Source organism: Beta vulgaris, chromosome 9 (genome assembly GCF_026745355.1).
Source record: "Beta vulgaris subsp. vulgaris cultivar EL10 chromosome 9, EL10.2, whole genome shotgun sequence".
Lineage (NCBI taxonomy): Eukaryota > Viridiplantae > Streptophyta > Magnoliopsida > Caryophyllales > Amaranthaceae > Beta > Beta vulgaris.
The window spans coordinates 35,732,291-35,754,061 of NC_079210.1; the positions used below are offsets into that span (position 1 = coordinate 35,732,291).

Below are 21,771 nucleotides of genomic sequence, written 5' to 3' on the forward strand. Positions count from 1 at the left end.
AGGCCTATTGCAACGCCTCTAAATGCAATGGTTCAAAACCGTTGCAATAGGTCCTCTGCAACGACTTTTGGGCCTATTGCAACGATTTTTGTGTGTTGCCTTTGCCTTTTAATGTAGTAGTGGCCTAACTGACTACATGGCGGCACTAGGGTGTATCCTATCGTGATCATCCGACAAGAGTTTATAAATCTTTAGGTCACTGAAACAGTCGACATTCGACTAGGACGATGCTGCAGAGGAGGCTTTTCAACAGCTCAAAGCTCATTTGGCCAGCCTTCCTAAACTTGTCTTCCCCTTGGAAGGAGAGATACTATTTGTTTATCTGGCCGTGTCAGATCATGCCCTCAGCGCCGTCCTAGTCGCTGAGCGCGAAAAGAATCAGCATCCAGTATACTTCATAAGCCATGCCCTTCTAGGTGCAAAAGTCAAGTACCCTCCAATCAAGAAAATGATTTTTGCCCTTGTCCTTGCCACCCGCAAGCTTAAGCCCTACTTCGGGCTCATCCAATCAAAAGTTCTCACTAGCCATCCCATTCAGAAAGTCATCGAAGGGAGGAACCAGTCTAGTAGGGTAACAGATTGGTCCAATTAGCTTTCAGATTTCGACATCGAATTCGAGCCACAATGTGCTATCAAGGCCCACAGAAGAAGGCTTCTAGGAGTTGTTTGTCGATGGTCGTCATCAAAGGTTGGATGTGGCGCCAGACTCTTGTACCCAGACCCTCAAAAGAAAAGGACAGAATATGCAATCAAGTTCGATTTTACTGCCTCGAATAACAAGGACGAGTACGAAGCATTACTCCTCGGGATCCAGCTATGCAAGACAGCTGGGGATCGAAAACTCAAAGCTCACTCCGACTCTCAACTCATTGTCGGGCAAGTGATAGGGGAGTTCGAAGACAAGGAGGATAGCATGAAGATGTATCTGAAGAAGATGAAAGAAGAAATTGTTGATCTAACCCCCTTCACCATTACTCACACTCCTCGGTCAGAGAAGCAGCAAGCAGACGCATTGTCGACATTGGCCAGCTCGACTAAGGATCTCTCGCCATGACCCATCATGTGGGAAGTCCTTAAAGCTCCAAGCATCAATAGGGGAGTAATCATCCTTGATAGAATCCCTACTTAGATGGATAAAATCATATCCTTCTCTCGAGATGAAGTCCTACCCCAAGATGTGCTTGAAGCTGAAAGAGTTCGAAGGAGAGCTCGATTATTCACATACCACGAGGGACAATTGTACAAAAAGTCATTTACCCACTCCTCCTCCGCCGCCTGACTCCCTAGGAAGGCGATTATGTCCTTTGAGAAATACATAAAGGGGCATGTGGGAGTCATCAAGGAGCTCGAACAATAACAGCTAAAGCTCTTCGAGTAGGGTATTACTGGCCCACCATGAAAGAAGACGCCATGAGATTGGTTCAAAAATGCAAATACTGCCAGATGCAAGCCAACCTTCCTCATCAAGCTACTAGCTCATTAACCACCATTCAAGCTCCTGGCCTCTACCATTCGATATGTGGGGAATGGACCTCCTTGGACCTTTCCCCCTGCTTCAAGACAACGAAGATTTCTGATAGTAGCGGTCGATTACTTCACAAAGTGGGTAGAAGCTGCGCCTCTATCATCCATCACCGATAAACAAATCCATCAATTCATATAGCAAAATTTGATCACTCGATTTGGGGTCCCTTGAGTTCTTATATCAGATAATGGCCATCAATTCAACAGCGGTCCTACTCGACACTACTACTCTAAATTCGGCATCGAAACCAAATTCTCTGTCGTTAGTCGACCTGAGACTACCGGGCAAGCAGAGGCAGCAAATAAAGTAGTCGTAAAAGGATTAAAAACAATGCTCGAAGGGGCCAAAGGTTCATGGATCGACGACCTGCCAAGCATCTTGTGGTCGACGAGAACGACGATCCGAGAAGCTACTAGACAAACACCATTCAACTTGGTGTATGGCAGCGAGGCTGTGCTACATGTCGAGGTTGGTATCTCCTCACCTATGATAACATTTTATGATTACAACAGCAATGAGGAAGAGAAAAAGATCAATCTCGACCTATTGCAAGAAACTCGAGGCACCGCCCTATTGAAAGTCATATCTTACAAACTCAAACTGACACGTCTATTCAATTGCCGAGTTAAGCATCGACCGTTTCAGGTCAAGGACTGGGTCTTAAGGAAATTTGAGGCCACAGGTCGAGAGCCTAAGTAAGGAAAATTGCAACCCAACTGGGAAGGACCATACAAAGTCACTTCAGTGGTTCGTCCTGGCACTTACCGCCTCGAAGATCAAGAAGGACGCACGCTCCCACGATCATGGAATGCGAATAATCTACTTAAGGTCTATGTTTAAAGTTTGTCTCTTGAGCTTAGGGGAATACTATGTTAGCTAAAGCTTGATTCATAGCTATCTTAAGCCTTGTAATAATCACTTGGCCTATTTTTGGCATTGAATCATATCTATTAAGCACTTAGTCTTTTGTAATTAGTGATTTGAGCTAACTTATGTAATTTACTTAACAAATGAATGATCATCGAGTTCGTTTGTAAAAAGTTGTATATCGAATCTTAGTTTAAAGCATATAAAGTTAGTAAATCTCGAAGGCACAAACTTGAAGACAAAGCAAAATGCAAAGAATCGAGTTTTATTCCATTAATCGAGATACAAGGTATCAAAGTAGCTACATTATAAGTTGAAGAAAAAATCTAAGGCAAGCAAGAAAGCTTAAGGGTTCAACATTAACCCTGGTAGGAGACAGAAGAGAAAAAAGAAGAGCGGGGGAGCTCAGGTGGCTCAGCCCTAGAGGTTACCAGGAGTAAGAGCCTGGTCCTCGACCTTAGGGGCTTCACTAGCCCCCGCATCCTCTTGAGAAAGTGCCCCAATGCCTTCCTCGACTTCAGCCTAAGAAAGACCAGGAGCGACCTTCTTGAGAACGACCCGCACCTTCTGGAGGGCTTCAGCATGGCCTATCTCAGAGGCCTGCAGTGATGCATGCTCGAGGAAAGTCCTCCCTTCCGAGGAGACCTTCCAGTTGTTGATGATCACGTCTCGACAGGCTCGAGCCTTGTCAATGGTCTCGTCGGCGTTCTTATGGGCCCTTTCCCCCCGCTCTTCAGCCTTCTTGCAGTTTTTGAGGGCCTCCCGCCGCCTCTTGGTGGTTGACTCCCTCTACTTCGTGATGTCCTTGATAGACTGCTCGAGGACTGCCACCTTCTCATCAAAGGCCTTTTGGGCCTTCTTCATAACCTCCTCGGCCTCCGAGCCGCATCTCAGCTATTCGGAGGCGGTTGACTAGGGAGGACCTCTCTTCTCAAGACATCTTCCGTATCGAGGTTCCAGCAGTCAGCCCCGGCTTAGACCTTCCAGCCACGGTCGATACCCGGATTGACAGCTGATACGAAGAAAAAGCAAGTTAGCGTCGAGTTACCACAAACAAAATACATAAGATAGCGAGAAAGTTTACCTCAACAAGAGTCGCCTTTACGGCCTCGATCTTCTGCCCATCAGGGGTCATGTAAGCTTTCTCTTCGACCTCGGTCATGAGGTGCCCCAAGGCCTTATCAAACCTTGAGGCCATTTTCGTCCTTGAGAGGGCCGAGAAGGGTACCCTAAAGGACTCCTCGATCTAGGGCCTCTTCTTCGAGGTAGGGGCAACCATCACCCTAGAAGCAGCCACCGCGGACGGTTCTTCGAGTTTGACCTCCGTTGGCTCCTGCTTGGGGACAAGAGTGGTCAAGGGCAGACTCCCTTCCTCAACCGGGGGAGGGGCCTCGAGCTTCACTTTGGAAGCATCTCACTCTCCCCTCGAAGGGGGAACAATGCTCGAGCTTGACTTGGCCGCTCGAAGTGCCGCAACAGTAATTAGAGGTTGAGAAATCTTTGCTCGAAACGAATAGTAGAATCGAGAACGAGATGGAGAAAAGAGAGAAGAAGAAGAAGAAGAAGAAGAAGAAGAAGAAGAAGAAGAAGAAGAAGAAGAAGAAGAAGAAGAAGAAGAAGAAGAAGAAGAAGAAGAAGAAGAAGAAGAAGAAGAAGAAGAAGAAGAAGAAGAAGAAGAAGAAGAAAAAGAAGAAGAAGAAGATTGTGAGATTGAAAATGACATGGATCTGTACTTATAAGAAAATGGGACCGCAGTTCCCAAGTTGCAATAAATTCAACCCCCAAAGTGGGCTACACGTGTCATCCTAGCAACGCCTAGCACGCGCTACGCTCCCATGTGCCTCAGGGCGCAGACTGGGCCGTCGAGGAGCTCGAGAGCTACCAGGTATCTCGAGAACCACCAAGGGTCGAGGATACTGTATCTCGAAAGACTATCATAACGAAAAATACGTAGCAAAGAAAAAGTAAGGAGAATATTGAGAGTCAAAAACTTCCATTCATTGAAGTAAAGATTTACATACTAAAAGCTATTCAAGACTTAACTAATACAAAGTAGGGAAAAAGGGCAAAAGACAAAAGACTGGACAAGTCAAAAAGCTAATCTCGAGCTGCTCGAAGACTCGGTGCCATACTCGTTGTTAGGAGAAGCAGGGGCACTCGAGTCACCTTGCCCCTCAAGGCTTTCTTCGCCAACCACCTCTCTCACCTTAGTATTCGGTACTTCTTCGCCCAAGATACCGTCGATGTCGAGATAGTCGTCGATCTTGAGCTCAACAGCGACGATCAAGTTGTACTCCACCTCGACCAGGCCCCAATCAGCTAAGGGATACATCTTTCCCAAAGCCTCTCGAAGCTTGCCTAATGTTTCCTGAGTAGCGACTTCGGACCCAAGCAGTCTCATATCGGCAGCAAAATCCTTGCCTGCCTGAGAAATTCCACTATTGGATAATGAGCTCTCTGGTACGCGCAACACATTCCCTCTGGATTATGGCGTCCTTAAGCTTTTGATTCCATGCAGCCTTTCTCATCGGCCATTTTCTTCATATCGACCTCAAGCTCTTTCAGGAGACGCTTCATCTCGAGTTCACGACTCGAGGCGAGCTTCGTCTTTTCGACTAGGTCCTCTTGAAGCTTCCGGGAACCTACGGTATGTCGATGCATCCGAATTGAGTGCTGAAACAAAGTCCAAAATTAGCATCGATCCAACTTAAAACAAAAAGGGTACCAGCAATACTTACATCGATCCAAGAAGAGTGAAGGGCTTCGACTTCCTCCTCCTCAGTCAGTTATCGAATGACCTTGATGTCCACCATGATAAGGAAGCGATTCACCGCTGAGTCGAAGCCACTAGCCTTCTCCATCTCAGACAGCTATGTGAAGGGTTGCACAGTGGGTTCCAATTCCAGAGTCCTCCTTTTCTTACGGGTCAGAGAAACCTCCCCTCGAGGAGAGGGTACTTCTCTAGCCTATCGAGTTTAAGATAGCCCCCCCTTGGGTCGAGGAACGATCTGTACAACAATTTCTCTCCTGTCTCCACTCCCTCGAGGAGTAACGATAGCGGAGGCGGTAGGAGGTCGAGTTTTGGCCTCTTTGAAGGATCTTGCAAAAGTAAGGGTCAATTTTCAAAACAAGGAGAGGAAATCATCAAATGAGGTATTATATTACCTTTGGGGCTCGAGGAACTCGAGTGTCTCCCTTCGACACCCTCTGTCGAATCTGGTCTTGCACCCTTTGGTTGGTTGCTAAGCGCTTCTACATCTCCTCACTAAGTTCTTGACGAGCAATGACTGCAAACAAGTAATTCAAGTTAGTAATCAAGTTTAAAGGAAAACGGTCAAGTACCTAACAGCAAAATCCCTACCTTGGGGATAGGCGGGGCTCAACCCCATCGTCGACAGAAAGTGCTCATCACTCAGATCATCTGCGCTAGGGTTCTAGTATTGAGGGATCTGCTTCTGATCACCATGGACGATCGTGGTGACAATCTGACAATAGATGGCCACCCTGGCTTCATCCTCGATCACGAATCTGTTCAAACACAGGTTTGGCCCTTCGAGTAGAGGAGTAATAGGGAAATCCCATGGTTTGGCCCGATACACATAGACGAACTCAGTGCGAAAGTACTGTTAGTTCGAGGGCATTGTTCCAACGACTTTATAAGGGAAGCGAACCTGGAAGCTCCACAGCCCCTCTCCGTTCGATGTCGCAGACATAACCACCAACTTCATCATATTTCGCCACAACATTAAGGAAGGTTCCATGTCCATCATGTAGCAAGTGGCCAAAAAATCTACCATCGAGCCTACGTTGTTGGGCATGAGTTGGCAGAGGGCCAGGCCATATGAATGGAGCACCTCGACTATGAAAGGGTGTAAGGGGAATCTCAAACCCAGTTCGAGGTGAGCTTTGTAAAAAGCTATGCAGCCCGCCCGGGGGGGGGGGAGGGTACAAATAGTCTTGGTGGCCTCGGCATATGGGTGCCTAATCCAATATGAACTCTCAAGGAATCGAAGGTTCTCCGCCAGAAATTGCATAAAAGGGCCTCGAACATGAAAGTGCACTATACCCCTTGGTAGAGACTGGGCACCTTCATCCCTACCACTCGTCCTCGGACTAAGGGAGTGATCCTCACTGCTCCCCTCCAGTATATGAACTACCTGACTACCGAGAAGATCATCTAAGTAACTCCTAATGGCCCGGGGTCGAACAATGGTGACAATGTGTAAGGGGTTGTTTAACTTCTCCCCTCATCAGAAAGAACAAAAATACCGTCGCTCGAGCACGGTAGAGCATCGAGCACCTGAGAAGGATTAGGGCAGTTGAATGCCACGGACACCATAGGAACCCAGTCTATTAAAACCCCATCGAACAGTGGTTCGAGTGGGGGAGGAAGGATCCCCGAGCTAGATGGCAGGCCCCCGATATCCATTAACAGGGGACTCCATCCAGAAGGGTCCATTTAAAGCGAAATAAAGAAGCAAAAGAAGAAAGTTGTACCTTGATTATAAGGCTCTCGAGATCTTCTTTTAATTAGAAGTACGGTTGTCAACCTCAGAAGCTCTTGAAACTATGTATGTGGAGAAAAAGCGAACCTCAAGATAATCAGGATGTGAAATGAGACAAAATGAAGTACTTTCTTCTCCTTACATAGACCGCCTGAAAAGGACGGTTAGCATCCGATGGGCTCAAAAAGCTCTCGAAAAGTATTTAGACTAGGCCTCGTGGCAGGCCCAAGTTCTCTTGCTACCTAAGATAATCCACCCAGGCTCACTGAGGTTGACTAAATTCAAGTGAGCCCAAGGACCAGACGCAGCAAGAACACCGAAAGGACCGCCCCCTAATCGGAGCATGTCCCCACTAATCACCGACCAACCCACATCAGCCCATTCAACCGATTTGGCTTGGCTGAAAACCAAAGACCTACACTCAGGCACTTTACCTAGATCGAGTGAAGGATACCCAGAGTCACTGCCACTACTGAGGTCGACGCCTGTCAAGCGCTACGGCGTCAAGACCCCTCAAGTTGCTTGGGGCTCATTAGCCCTTGGGTAATCTCGAGCGAGGTCAGTGTGACCCTCGAGTTGCTTACGGCTCATTAGCCCCTGGGTAACCTCGAGCGACGTCAACAGGCCCCTCGAGTTGTTTGGGGCTCATTAACCCCTTGGTAACCTCGAGCGAGGTCAACAGGCCCCTCGAGTTGCTTGGGGCTCATTAGCCCTTGGGTAACCTCAAGCGAGGTCGGTGTGCCCATGAGTTGCTTATGGCTCATTAGCCCTTGGGTAACCTCGAGCGAGGTTGGTGTGCCCATCGAGTTGCTTGGGGATTCATCAGCCCCTAAGTAATCTCGAGCGAGGTCATTAGGCCCCTCGAGTTGCTTGGGGCTCATTAGCCCCCGGATAGCCTCAAGTGAGGCCAACAGTACCTCTCGAGTTACTTGGGGATCATTTGCCCCTGGATAATCTGGAAGAGAGTCTGCGTTCCCCTCGAGTTGCTTGGGATTCGCCGGTCCTTGAGTAACCTCGATCCTCGAGTTGCTTGGAATTCATCGACCCTCGAGCAACCTCGATCGAGGTCTCAGCTTCTCTTGACTCGTTTGGGGCGCATTAGCTCCAGGCGGTCTCGAGGGATGCCCCATCATGCTCTTGAGGTCTGACGTCCTTCCAGATATGTTATAAGTTAGCAGACCCCTATCTAAGGGAAATTCTGTCATTCCGCAAAGCACGTGACACCAAGGAAGCTTTCTCCCACAGATTTTGGGTCGGGCTAATGTTTGGGCCCAATATGTCCTTAGTGGGCCCCACATGTTCTCAAACCCTATGCCAGCTTCGCAAGCCCTTAGTCGGTCCCACCCGTCTCGGATCATGCGTCAGCCTGACAGGACATTTTCACACATTCCAACGCCTATAAATAGGGGGCAAATCCCCATTTATTGAGCTAATGAATTCTAGACAAACAACTTCACACTTACCAATTAAACCCATCAACTGACTTGATCTCGGAGGGGTGATCCCGGATACACCCCCGGGGTAATCTAACTCTTGCTTTTGCAAGTCTCTCGTCATTCTCCGAGCAGCTGGCCACCATCTTGACTCCTGATCTCGACATACCCCTGATCTTACAAGTTTTTACCCGAAACACTTCTAACGCATAAAATTTGATTATCTAAAAGGTAAAGGTAAATCATGGGGGCCATACATACTTCTTTCTATTTCATAAACAAATATTCATTTTTCGTTCCTTTATTTCGTTTTATAATTTTATATTTGTATGATTAAACTTCTATAATATAGATGTTATAATTTATTTCTTATGCATATATTCATGTAAATTATTACTTATTAATAAAAATATTAAGAATAATGATAACAATAATAATTGTTATTGATATTATTATTTATTTGAAAATATACATTTATGACAAATATAATATTTTATATCTTAACACATTTGACTTCTAATATATTTAAATACGTATTTATTACAAATACATAAAAAATTAATATTTTAAAAATATAAATTGAGATGAATCTAACAAAATTACACATAAATAAATTTGTTTTACATATTCAAATTTAGTATACAAATAGTATTAAAAATCAACATGTTGCAACTAATTCGAAAAACAAAAGGAGTTATTTATAAATGAGTATGGTCAAGATGACGGCATCCAAATAATGTAAAAGACAAACTAATGAAATCAAATGAGGGCGAATAAAGTGTTAAAATTATTGATGATCAAATAAATATATATTTCAGATTACGTAAACAAATGGAACCATTAAAACATAAAAAGAGGAAAAATCTCTTAGAATTTTTGGATAAATTAGGTAGAGTCTATGCCACAAATTAAGCATATCATTATTTTATTTCCTATTATTTTTCCCTAAAAAAAGCTTCTAAAATAAACATAAAAAAATCAAGAGAGAAGAAACAAAAAAGTAAAAAGCAACAAGAAAACTAGATTGGAATTTAGGAGAGTAAAGAGTACTACAATGAGCCAATAACTCAAACTAAATTGACTATAAAACATCTTCACAAACTCTCTCTCATCATCACTTCCTCTACTCTCACTTCCACCACCCACCCCTTCCTACATTTCTCTCTCTCCTCCCCCATCTTCTCTCTCTTTGATTTAGCGCCACAATACTCTGTTTTCTTCTACTTTGATAGATAGAAACAGAAGTATTGTTTGGCACAAATTTAAGGAGGGGGAAGAAGATAAAACAAAAACCTTAAGATTCAATTTTAGTATTTTCCATTTCAACCCAAAAAAGAGAGAGATCTTCACCATTTCACCAACTTCTTATTCTTTCATACTTAAAACCAAACAATCCCCAAAAAAACCCATTTCACCCACATTATTAATTTTTATCAACAGTTGAACTAAATATTCTTAATTCCCCTGTTTTTGGGGAAAAAATGGCGGATATGATTCAAAATCAACTGTTACAAGCAAGAGGAGATGTATCATATCAATTAGAATTAATGTGGGATATGATAAAAGCACCATTAATTGTGCCATTGCTTAAACTTGGTGTAATTGTATGTTTAACAATGTCATTAATGTTGTTTATGGAAAGGCTTTATATGGGTATTGTTATTTCATTGGTTAAAATGTTTTGGAAGAAGCCTGATAAACGCTATAATTGGGAGGCATTACCCGATTCTATTGATGATATTGAAACGGGCGGGTCAAATAAGTTCCCCCATGTTCTTATTCAAATCCCTATGTTCAATGAAAGAGAGGTAATTTCTTTTTCCATGCTTTTTTTTTCTTTTCTTTTTGGGTTACTAGAAACTAGTCTTTTTCTTCCGAAAGTTACTAAAAGTTTTATTCACCTTGCTTTCTTGGGGTTGCTGTCCTTTGTTTTTTTAGTGATTTTTTTACCTTTGATTGGTATAGTCATAAGAGATCGAATCTCGTTCAAATCATTATACTTAATCACTTAATTAGACGTAGAAATTTAGGGTGCGTTCTTTTAGACGTAGAAATTTAGTGTACGTTCTTTTCATCTTTAGAAATTTAAGTAAGTTTTAAGGTTGATCAGGTTAAATTGAGTGTAAATATAAAGTGAAATTAGGATTATGTCCAATGAAGTGTAATGTATTCAGTTTTGACGAGTTCAGAGGGAGAGAATGCATAAATTAATTAGCGCATGGTGGATTATTTCAGCGGACACAAATTATGGTAGTTGTTACCATGATTTGGTGTTGTTAGTGCAATTTTCTTTGATTTGGTCTTGAAATTAGTGTTGAAGAAAAATATATGTCTATTTTTTTGGGTAGTCTATATCATTAGCTTAATTTGTTTTACTTAAATAATTGTACACTTAAAATATTAATGTGATGGGTAATTTACTAATTTTGAATAGGTTTATAAAGTGTCAATTGGTGCTGCTTGTAATCTCTCATGGCCGGCAGATCGTATGGTGATTCAAGTGCTTGATGATTCAACTGACCCAATTGTCAAGGTAAATTAATTTACCCAATTGATTTGTGGCTATTAAATGCAAAGTACTCAAGTATGAGTAGTCACTTTATGAGTGTACTAGGAGTACAACTGATTTCTGTTTTTTCCTTAAATAGATTTTGTCTATTACATCATTTTCCCAATTTACGCATTACATTTATTATCATCGGTGATTCATTAGTCATTGTAACAATTTACTAAAATAATGTGTGAATGCCATTTGCATTTTTGCCTCATAAAATCATATAATTGTCATACGGTACCTCATGAATAACACATTAACACAAGTGTTACTTTGTTTTACTCCCTCCGTCCCATAATATAGTGCTTGTTTCTTTTTTCACGGTCTCCAAAACGTAACTTTGACCTTTAATATCTTCAATTCCTTATTAATAAAAAATATAAAAAGTTGATATTATGAAACTACACATTGAGATGAATCTAACAAGATCCTACATGAATATGTTTTTTTATATATACAAATGAGAATATTCGGTCAAAGATTTTAAAGTTTGACCACCAAAAATGAAATAGGCACTATATTATGGGACGGAGGGAGTATTAAATTTTCTTTCTCAATTCAGTAAGACTATGGTATGTCTGTTAATTTTATTTTTTTTAACTTCAATTATTATTTATATGAATTCAACCGAATACATCTGAACCTTTTGATTCTTTGAATTAGATATTGGATATACGAGCACACTACTAAGCTTATTTTTCTCGAATTTTTTTAATGTCTACTGTACAAGTGTGGATAATGATTGTGTTAACCTTGATTAGGTTAACACTAACATTATATACATATATATATATATATATATATATATATATATATATATAGTGTTTACGATACAGGTCTACGACTAGTAAAAGTCTATTCTATCCTTTTATATATAATGTTAGTCTAATATCTACATTAGATCTAACCGTTCATTTGTTGTAAAGTTACGCAATTTCAATAATAACTAATCAACTAACTTTAGGAGGTTATAATTTGGCACAATTGCAAATTTCCAAGACTAGATTCATACCATTTCGGTACATTTTCATGACTTACTCTTTTATGCCTTTTTTTGCAATAGAAAGTGAATTGCAATCTTACCTTAAGTTGTTCCTTTTTTAATTGTCATCATTTCATTTATCCGCACATTCTACAAACAATAATTAGTAAATTTGATGGAACCACATATTTGTACTCCATTTGGGTTGTGCATAATGTTGCTTAATTTACGTATGAAAAATATTACTCCTGCAGGATATGGTGGAATTAGAATGCCAGAGATGGGCTAGCAAAGGCCTTAATATAGTATACCAAATTAGAGAAAATAGGGTTGGTTACAAAGCTGGTGCTCTTAAAGAAGGATTAAAGAGAGACTATGTCAAGCATTGCGAGTACGTTGCAATTTTCGACGCAGATTTTCGGCCAGAGCCTGATTATCTAAGACGAGCCATCCCATTCCTAATGTACAATCCTGAATTAGCTCTTGTTCAAGGCCGTTGGAGATTTGGTAAGCTCATAAACTCTTAGCATATGCTTTCTTGTTTGTACTAGAAAGAAATCATCGTCAAACTCGAGTAATGGACCAACCTAAAACATCCCTATCGATAAATAACACGAAAAGTGTGTTGGAAAGGAATGACCTTCGTTAGCCATAAAATCCGCGAGTAAATTGAGACGACCTCAAACCTTCTTAGCTATTAGCATATGCTCTTGACCAACTACTAGCAGCAGTATAATATTAAAAATTGATAACATTACAAACAATATAAGTATAACTATATCTGCACAATCAATTATGATTAGTGACTCTTTACCTTTATTTTTTTCTAAAATGAGAAACTGTCGGTGGAGTGTTAACTTCTTTGCACTTATTCTGTCTTTCATGAACTTTTATATGCTTTTGGTAAATGCTACCAATGTTTTCAATTCGCGTGTATTTTGCATAGTTTAGGAAAAGTAGGGGTGTGGTAGGGGTAAAGTTCACACTTTGGTAAAGTAAGCTAAAGAACAAAAATAAAAGAGAAAATAAAAATTGTTTGGTAATACTAATACCGTGATACACGGGAAAATACTAGGGGGTTCTTTGTCAATTAACATGGGTGTCCACTAATCACGGGTCCTTCCCTTCTTTAACGGGTTTGATGATGGCAAATTGGCAATCCATTTGTCTTGTAGCCACACCAATCCCGTAGACTCGCCATTTACCAATTTATTGTGGACTATGGTTTTTGCTAATTCAATAAATTATAAAAATTGACTTCCCCTTCAAAAAAAAAAAAATTGACTTTTTATAACAAGTATAATCAAGTAGGTCCAAAAAAGTGGAATTGTGGTGGGTCGATGTATTAGAAGCTTCATATCGACTCTCCCACGAATAGGTTGTGTTTCGGTTGCGACTAGGTCTAAACCCTGATCCAAGTGACTCGGGTCGGGTGAATAGATAAAATATTATTATAAGACGGGAAGGAATATGATTTAGTATGTTATTATGAAAGTGTCCGGGAAAGTACTACTACAAGTAAGATAACTACTCTAATAAGAGCACAATAATTTAACTATGAAAGCACAACTAAGAAATGAGTAAGAATCTAAATGTTCCCCATGGCCTAGCTGTATTATGCTCCATCTTTTTACTTCTCTATGTTCAATGCCTGGATTTTATAAATAATCTATAAGACATGGCCATAATTTCGCAACTTTTAATGCATGTAGTACTACTACTAATTGATTCGGATTAAAAGGTATAATTAAAGTTCTCTGTTTCGTTTTCTTTACTGTAAAGGCTGATTAAATTAAGGATTAATTGGCACAACTGCCTACTTTGCCTAGCATATTTTAGCTTGCTCTAAGATCCTTTTCTCATTTCTCACTACTTCTGTTATTATTGTTGTAATGTGGATTTAACACTATAATCCTGGGGTAAGAATTGTCTTCTAGTATAACCACTTTATTTCAAGTGTAAAAAATCTTGTTTTCTTTTTCTTTTCTTTATCCATTTCTTTGTCGAGCAGGTTATTATGACATTACTTTGTCTGACGATATACCTTTTCCTTTTCACTTAAGTGCAAACCAATCACAATGTTTTCTCTTTCTTGATCCATAGACGGTCTCAAATGATTAGTAATTCCATTACAATTTTATCAACGGAAACTTTATTACAATCTTCTTAATTATTACTTAGTAATTCCATATATAATGAACTGTCACTAACTTCTTATATGTTAAGTAATTCATGTAAAATCATCAACTAATAGTAATTCATGTCAAATCATCAACTAATAGTCTGATGTGTTGCATATAATAATTTGTAATTGTTCTTAATATATAATGACAAAGATTGTATAAGCACACCGTCTTTCATGACTAATAGTTGATTTTTGTATCTAGCATTAGCATCCGAGATTGATCACTACTTTTAGTAGAGTTCTCTAAATGCAAAAGAGTGACTTATGCATATAAAACAAATTTTATTTATTCTGTAACTTGTAACTTCCATTTTACTTTTCATAGTCACGTTAATTCTACATAAAGACGTAATTAATAAAATTGTTAGGTTTTGGTCTGTTAGAGTATTATAAATAAAATTTTAAGTTTATTTACTCCTCAGCATTTGAGATGGTCCTCACTCCCAAGTCCAAACAATTTTTTTATAGAAGTAGAGTATGAAGTACTCTCTCTGTCATAATTTAGTTGCTACATTTGCTTTATTACAGTTTACGAGATGCAACTTCAAATACTAATATTTTGATTTACATATATGAAAAAATTATAAAAATTATATATTTGGAAAATATAAATTGGGACGAATCAAAGAAGATCCAACATAACTATGTTTTTTCTTATGTATATGAAGTAAAAGTCAACATTATGATATGAATAGTGTCTACAGTCAAGATGTAGCAACTAAATTGAAACGAATGAGTATATTTTTTTTTACCATGTTTTAACTTACTGTATAGTTTTACGTACGGATAAAAAAGGGGATGGTGGTCAACGAAAAGGATAAAAAGGAGTAAAGGAGGAAATGAAATGAAGTGGAAGAGCAGTTGGGCAACCCCACTAGCACGTGCTAATATACCATAATTTAGTTGCTCACTGACACTTTCTACTCTCTCTGATTAAAAACAGCCAAAAGAGGAGGACCCCTCCTTGCCTCCGCCGACACTTCCTGTTGCTCGCTAAATACAGTAATAGTGTGCCACCACATTAATAAAACAAACTCTCAATTATTGTTGAGGAGTTGGTCTTAGTGTTACTCCTAGAATCTTATTTATTCTCAAGACATTTTTTTCATGATCAAAATAATAATAATAATAATAATAGAGGAGAGTGACGTGTTAGACTATATTTTTTAGTTTTTAATTAATCCACTCTCTTATCATTTGTGAGTAAGAAGATTTTCTCAAAATGCTTACAACATTTATCATGAAATAAAATAACTTCCTCTAAGTTTATTGCATATATATTTTGTATTGTCTAATAATATGTATCACCATTTATGTTTCTGACACTATTAATTGAAAATAAATTACTTATGTGTTTTAGATGATAAATGTAAAAGTCTATCACATATGCAGTAGTTTAGTAATACTCCCTCCGTTTCCTAAAGATCTTCTCACTTACTGTTCCTACAGATACCAAGGAAAATCAAGTTGGGTGGGGAATGGTGTGAGTAAAGTAGGAGAGAGAAAGTGGTTAAGATAAATAAACAAATAAAAAGGGGTTAAAGTAGAAAGAAGGAGTAAAATTGAATTAATAATGTAATGGTGGACCATATGATAGTGACATGAGAGGGTAAATAGGGAAATTTGTTTTGCCAAATAAGGAATAAAGCAAAAGAGGGAAGATCTTTTGGAAATACCCTTAAACAGAAAGAGGGAAGATCTTTAGGAAACGGAGGGAGTAGTATGGTAATTCAATGACTATTTTCTTGCGCGTTTGTACATTTAATGGTCGGATGAGAGAGCTTCAAATATTCAAAGAATTAATTTGGAGGTACCATGCACACGATATAACATAGTATGCGTTTGAGGTGTGATTTGCTTTCCCAAAGGAGAGTTTGCCTAAGTAGGTGTTGTTTTCAATATTTGGTTTTTTGCTAGTTGTGTAATCTAATTAGCGAGTTGCTTTGTAAATACTAAAAGAAAAAGAATGGTTAATTTGCAGTGAACGCAGATGAGTGCTTAATGACAAGAATGCAAGAAATGTCACTTGACTACCATTTTAAAGTGGAGCAAGAAGTGGGGTCTTCTACTCATGCCTTCTTCGGATTCAATGGTTAGTTTAATTTCACCAACATTACATTAAATCTCTCCCATTACTTTGCTATTTTCTACACCTGACATATTATAGGAACCTATCTGTTTCATTTATGAATTGTCATGTGACATGCTTCACACACACTACCAATATCATAGGCTCAAAAACCAAGACTTGATTTGACTCAATAGCTCACCTAGTTACACATTCTTTTAAATACTCCAATTTTATATTATTTCATGTCCATTATTATGTTAATTGTTTGCATAATTCATATTTAAATCTTTGTTATAATAAATATTATAAAAATATTATTCCCCTATGTGCTCAATAAAATACCTATAATTATGTATTAGATCCAACAAGTTTATTTTGGTAAGATAGTATTGCACAACTAATGCTTCTAGTTTAGGTGAAATATTGAGTAACAGACAAAATCAAGTATGCAATTCAAATTATAGGATCTATGTTACTTGGACACTTTAATTTATCCCGTGTGTCAAGATTTTATCGAATAAGACATTCGATGTACATCAATATTCCACATTTCAACACGACACCAACACTTGTCAATTCATATAAGGAAAATAGAGGAAAGAATGACACAACTCTCTAAGTCCTTATTCTCCATATTTTCTGTTGCTAAGTTCCTTTTGCAAATGTGGGGTGGGAATTGGGATCATCATCCTATTGTTAAGCATGTCTAAAAATATCTTAAAAAATACCTTTTTCTCTCAAATATGATATCAACTCAATTGAATAAATCAATTGAGAGTCTTGAGACGGCCTAAGTTTAATTAAAAATAACTTAAAATTAGGCACGGTCCAAGCTCAATATTGAGGGGAAAACATCTCACCTTTTTTTTTTTTTTTTTTTAAATACAGTGACTAGTTTAATCTATTTAGGGACCAACTTAATTTATTTCGTGATAAGTTTAATCTATTCAGTAATGACATTATTTAATCCATTTAAGGACTAGTTTAATCCATTTAGTGATTAGTTTAATCTATTTTTTTGAAATTATTTGTTGTAGTTCGATAATCAAGAAAAAAGGAAGGAGAAGAGAAGGGATGACTAAGATAGTTTTGGATTAGAGTGAAATATAATGAGCTTGTTAGAAAAATTCAATTTTAGATTCGTCTAATTTTATGTTAAAATTAGACCGCCTATTCTAATAATTTGTGTATCCAAAACTTTTTGGAAAAGTCCTGAGTAACATAGGTAAGATCTATTATAAAATCAAAGGTCGATATATGTTGAGATGGATGAAGTATTTTTTGAAAAAAAAAAAAAATTGTCTTTCAAAATATAAACAAAGACAAGCAATTGGACGTACTACCCTCGATAGAGATTGGTGAGGAAGATACTTTTTATTATTATTGGCAACTGTTCGATAAATAATTGTTGGGTGATTATGACTTTGTAGTATCTATCACAGAAACTTTGTCTAAAGTTGTGATATGGTGACTGGGATGTTTTAAGTAGTGGAAGCAAATGGGATCCTGCACAAGATTTACTTAAACTTTTAAAAAATAAAGTTAGTTGACATTGACACCTTTAAACTTTACAAAAACATCAATCTTGAATATCTTTGTCGATGACAATTATTGTGTATTCATTGATGTTTAAATGAAGAATTTATATATTATTAGTGCATATGTTATATATAAATTATATGCAAATAATAAGACACTCAAAGACAGTATTATATCATTTTCTCATTACTTTGCCAAAAATGCAGGGACGGCTGGTGTGTGGAGAATAGCTGCCATTGATGAAGCAGGAGGGTGGAAAGATCGAACTACAGTTGAGGACATGGATCTTGCTGTTCGAGCTAGTCTTCGTGGCTGGAAATTTGTCTATCTTGGTGATCTTCAGGTATTGTTTTTTGGTTATTTCTTATCTTATGTTTCTGTTACTTTACCATATTAAGACTAAGATTTTACAAAAGTAATTATATTAAGCATAGTATGGGTTAGGACAATGCGAGGGTCACTTTGTATGCCCTATTAGATAGCCTCGTACCTTAATGTGCATGATATGTATGACTGGATTACAAACTCGAGTAGAGTATGGAATTTGAGCGAGGGAATTATATGAACATTAAAAAACTGTCTGCAATTGGCTTAAAATGTTCTATTCAAAAGATTGATACGAGTGTGTTTGGTTCTAACTGTTACACTTTTTGAAACATCAGGTAAAGAGTGAATTGCCAAGTACCTTTAAGGCCTTCCGCTTTCAACAACATCGTTGGTCTTGTGGTCCTGCCAATCTATTCAGGAAAATGGTCATGGAGATTGTCAGAAACAAGGTCAGTATTACATTTGATACGCCTTATAAATTTAAGATAAACTAATGCTTAAATACTTGAAGAAAAATTCTTAACTTATATTTGCAAAATCCGGTTTGCAGAATGTGAGGTTCTGGAAGAAGGTGTATGTGATCTACAGCTTTTTCCTAGTGAGAAAGATCACAGCTCATATGGTTACTTTTTTCTTCTACTGTGTGATCCTTCCTTTGACAATACTTGTTCCTGAAGTTGAAGTACCAATTTGGGGATCAGTTTACATCCCTTCAATTATCACCATCTTGAACTCTGTTGGAACACCAAGGTCTGATATAATCATCTCAACATTTTGTTCTACTTTGTTCTCAAAATTGTTCTTTTGCTCACAAAAACTGAACTACTGCAGGTCAATTCACCTACTGTTTTATTGGATCCTGTTTGAGAACGTGATGTCTTTGCATCGGACTAAGGCGACACTCATTGGGCTGTTCGAAGCAGGCAGGGCAAATGAATGGGTTGTGACTGAGAAGCTTGGCGATTCTCAGAAAGCCAAGGCGCATGCTAAAGAGAAACCAGGCAGTTTCAAAACTGCAGTACGGAAATTGCGTTCCAAGATCCTAGACAGGTAAAAAAAAAAAAACAGTTTCTGGTTTTCTTTTGTTTGTTAACCAGTGATTAGCAAAAAGAAACTTATCTTTTGTCTAGGGATAGAGCGAGTCATTCAACTTTAAAATGGTTTGTAATTTTCTTTGTCAAGAACTAGGTAACACCTATTAACAATCGTTAACTGAGAGAGAACAATAGACACTTATAGAAAACACAACAGTAATTTGGAGATTCTGTAGAAGGTGGAGGTACTTTCAATGTAGATTTTACATCATAGAGTTACTCAAAAACCAATCTTTTTCCTTAGGAATCAATCTGTCTAAAAACCAAAATTGAGTATATTCAATATATGGATAGAATTTTATTAATTTTTTTTAAAAAATGCTTAATTAACTAAAAGAATATCATTTCTCATGAGATTAGTCATTAAGTATAAATGCAAAGAAATGGATTTATTAAATATTTTCAACATAACGCTTGGCGAGTTAGAAGGGACTTAAAATGAATTTGGTCGAGCAGTATGCTTCTGTTTAAATTTATAGTTTCAACTGATGTTAACATGTGTGTTTGATGGGTGAAAACATTATTGGCAGAATGAACTTGTTGGAGTTGGTGGTTGGAGTGTTCCTCTTCTGTATCGGATGCTACGATTTTATGTACGGCAAGTGGAGCTACTATGTCTACTTCTTCCTACAAAGCATCACCTTCTTCATTGTTGGTTTTGGCTATGTTGGTACAATCATCTAGATATTGTCTGATTCTTCAATAGGTGTCATGACTCAATGATGTTATCAAATACCACATTTGCACAAAATTCGTGTCTTTCGTGTAAGCCTCGAAGTTTTGATTGTGCATAAACGATCAAAACGTTATGGTGCAAATGAATTATCCTTACCGGACTCAAATGGGTCATTGTAATAATCCAGAAACATATGTAGGGAGCGGTTTTTACTGCATCTGGAAGAACAAGCAGGAGCAGGAAGAGCATAGAAGGGATAGAGACACAGATAGAAAGATTGTTTATTTTGTTTTCTGGAAGATGTTTGACATTCTCTGGGATCAGAAGTTGTTTAGTTATTGTTGCTTTTGTTTTTTCTTGATTGATTGAATTTGTCTTTGTTAGTCTTGTTAAGGAAATGTATGGTCGCAACAATAAGACTAGTATAGTATTGTCTAAGTTATAGAGTGTATTCAAAAGGTTCTACAAGATTTGAGATTAATATATTGATAAATGTCAGTATAGTTCATTCACTTCCCAATGGTTGTAATTTAGCACCATTTTTAGTTTATATGCTCAAATTTTCCAAGTCAAGTTTGCAGAAAATTGGAAACTAATCTTATTAATTTTGATTCACATAGAAACTTCATATCTTTTTCAATGTTAGCATTGTTGTGATTTAAAAATAAGTGCGAACTATTTTGTGCAATCAACAATAATCAATAATAAGCATGAAATTGAAACAACAAGCAAGTACAGCAAAGAGGAAAAGAAAGAAGAAACACCACACCAATATTAACGTGAGAAACCCAAGTTCCGGAGGGAAATTCATAAACTTGAACTGTTGAATCAATGAAGAATAATGATGAACATACAACATTCCCACAAACTCTCTCTCCCCTAAAATCCTAGAAAAATGAGATTCAAAGTTTGAACAATGAAATTATGTGTTACACATTTCTAAAACAAAAAAAAAAAGAGTACATATACAACAAGACATAAAAGCAATCCAACAGCCACAGTTAAAACTTACATCGCGAAAACAAGTGCAAATCTGGATTGGCCCGCTTGGGAAAAAGCTTACCCGCCCGGGGCAGACTTCCTGGAAGTTCCGGACTCCAAACTGCCAAAAAGCGCACGCCCGAGCTGAATGGAGCCCGGCCAGGGAAGTTACCCGCTCGGGCCCATATCTCCCCCAGGCCACCTGATGCTACCCTCTTGGGCCACCTGATGCTTCCCCCCCGGGCCACCTGCTGCTGCCCCCCCCCCCGGCCCACCTGCTGCTCCTTGGCTCGCCTTCTTCGCTCGTTCCTTGGTCTTGCTTCACCACCTACACTAAATTCAACAATCTCTCACTTGGAGATCAAGTTAATCAATAGAACATCCTGCCATAAATACCCGAAACCATCACCATCACCTCTCCGTACCTTGGTTATAGTCAATCCCGCTTCCCCTTCACTAAACGAAACGACACCAAGGTCTCAACTAACCCCGATCCAACATCTATCCAAACCCATCACGATCATGCTCCCATCTAGATGCAAACCCGAGCATTATAACCACTCTCCCACCTAAACAAAGCATCCCCATGATATATTTCCTCAACACCAAGGAAACAACATTGAAGTTTGTACCAACTCTAATACAAAGACATCAAAGTCTACACGACATTAATTCTCAACAAGCAATCTCCAAATCATTACACCCATGAACCTACACACTCTCCTAACCTCATAGGTCAGTTCATCTCAGACCAGAAGCAAATGAAGACCATTACTCTCCAACCAAGGAAGATAGCTACTACCTCTTCAACCAAGGAACATGACTACTTCCTCTTCTGATACTTCAATGGAACACGTACAAGAGGGGGGGGGGGGTGATCAATTGTACTTGGATCTTTTAGCAAAGTTTCTTGCGGAATTTAAAACAATAAAGGAACAATAGTCAGGAGATAGAGAAATATAAAATTGAGGAAACTTCTTAAACCTTATCAGGAAGGGAAAACCTCAAAAACTATATTATTGCAATAACTCT

The 21,771-nt window shown here is 38.5% G+C and overlaps 1 protein-coding gene across 1 annotated transcript; it reads left to right on the forward strand.

Moving 5' to 3' along the window:
* The first annotated feature begins 9,424 nt into the window (after positions 1-9,424).
* On the forward strand, positions 9,425-20,270 carry LOC104903641 (glucomannan 4-beta-mannosyltransferase 2). Its single transcript, XM_010691710.4, has 9 exons — positions 9,425-10,138; positions 10,765-10,863; positions 12,121-12,373; positions 16,033-16,143; positions 17,868-18,004; positions 18,324-18,437; positions 18,539-18,738; positions 18,820-19,038; positions 19,613-20,270. The coding sequence occupies exons 1-9, from the start codon at positions 9,812-9,814 to the stop codon at positions 19,764-19,766; spliced, it is 1,614 nt and encodes a 537-aa protein (XP_010690012.1). The 5' UTR covers positions 9,425-9,811; the 3' UTR covers positions 19,767-20,270.
* The last annotated feature ends 1,501 nt before the right edge of the window (positions 20,271-21,771 follow it).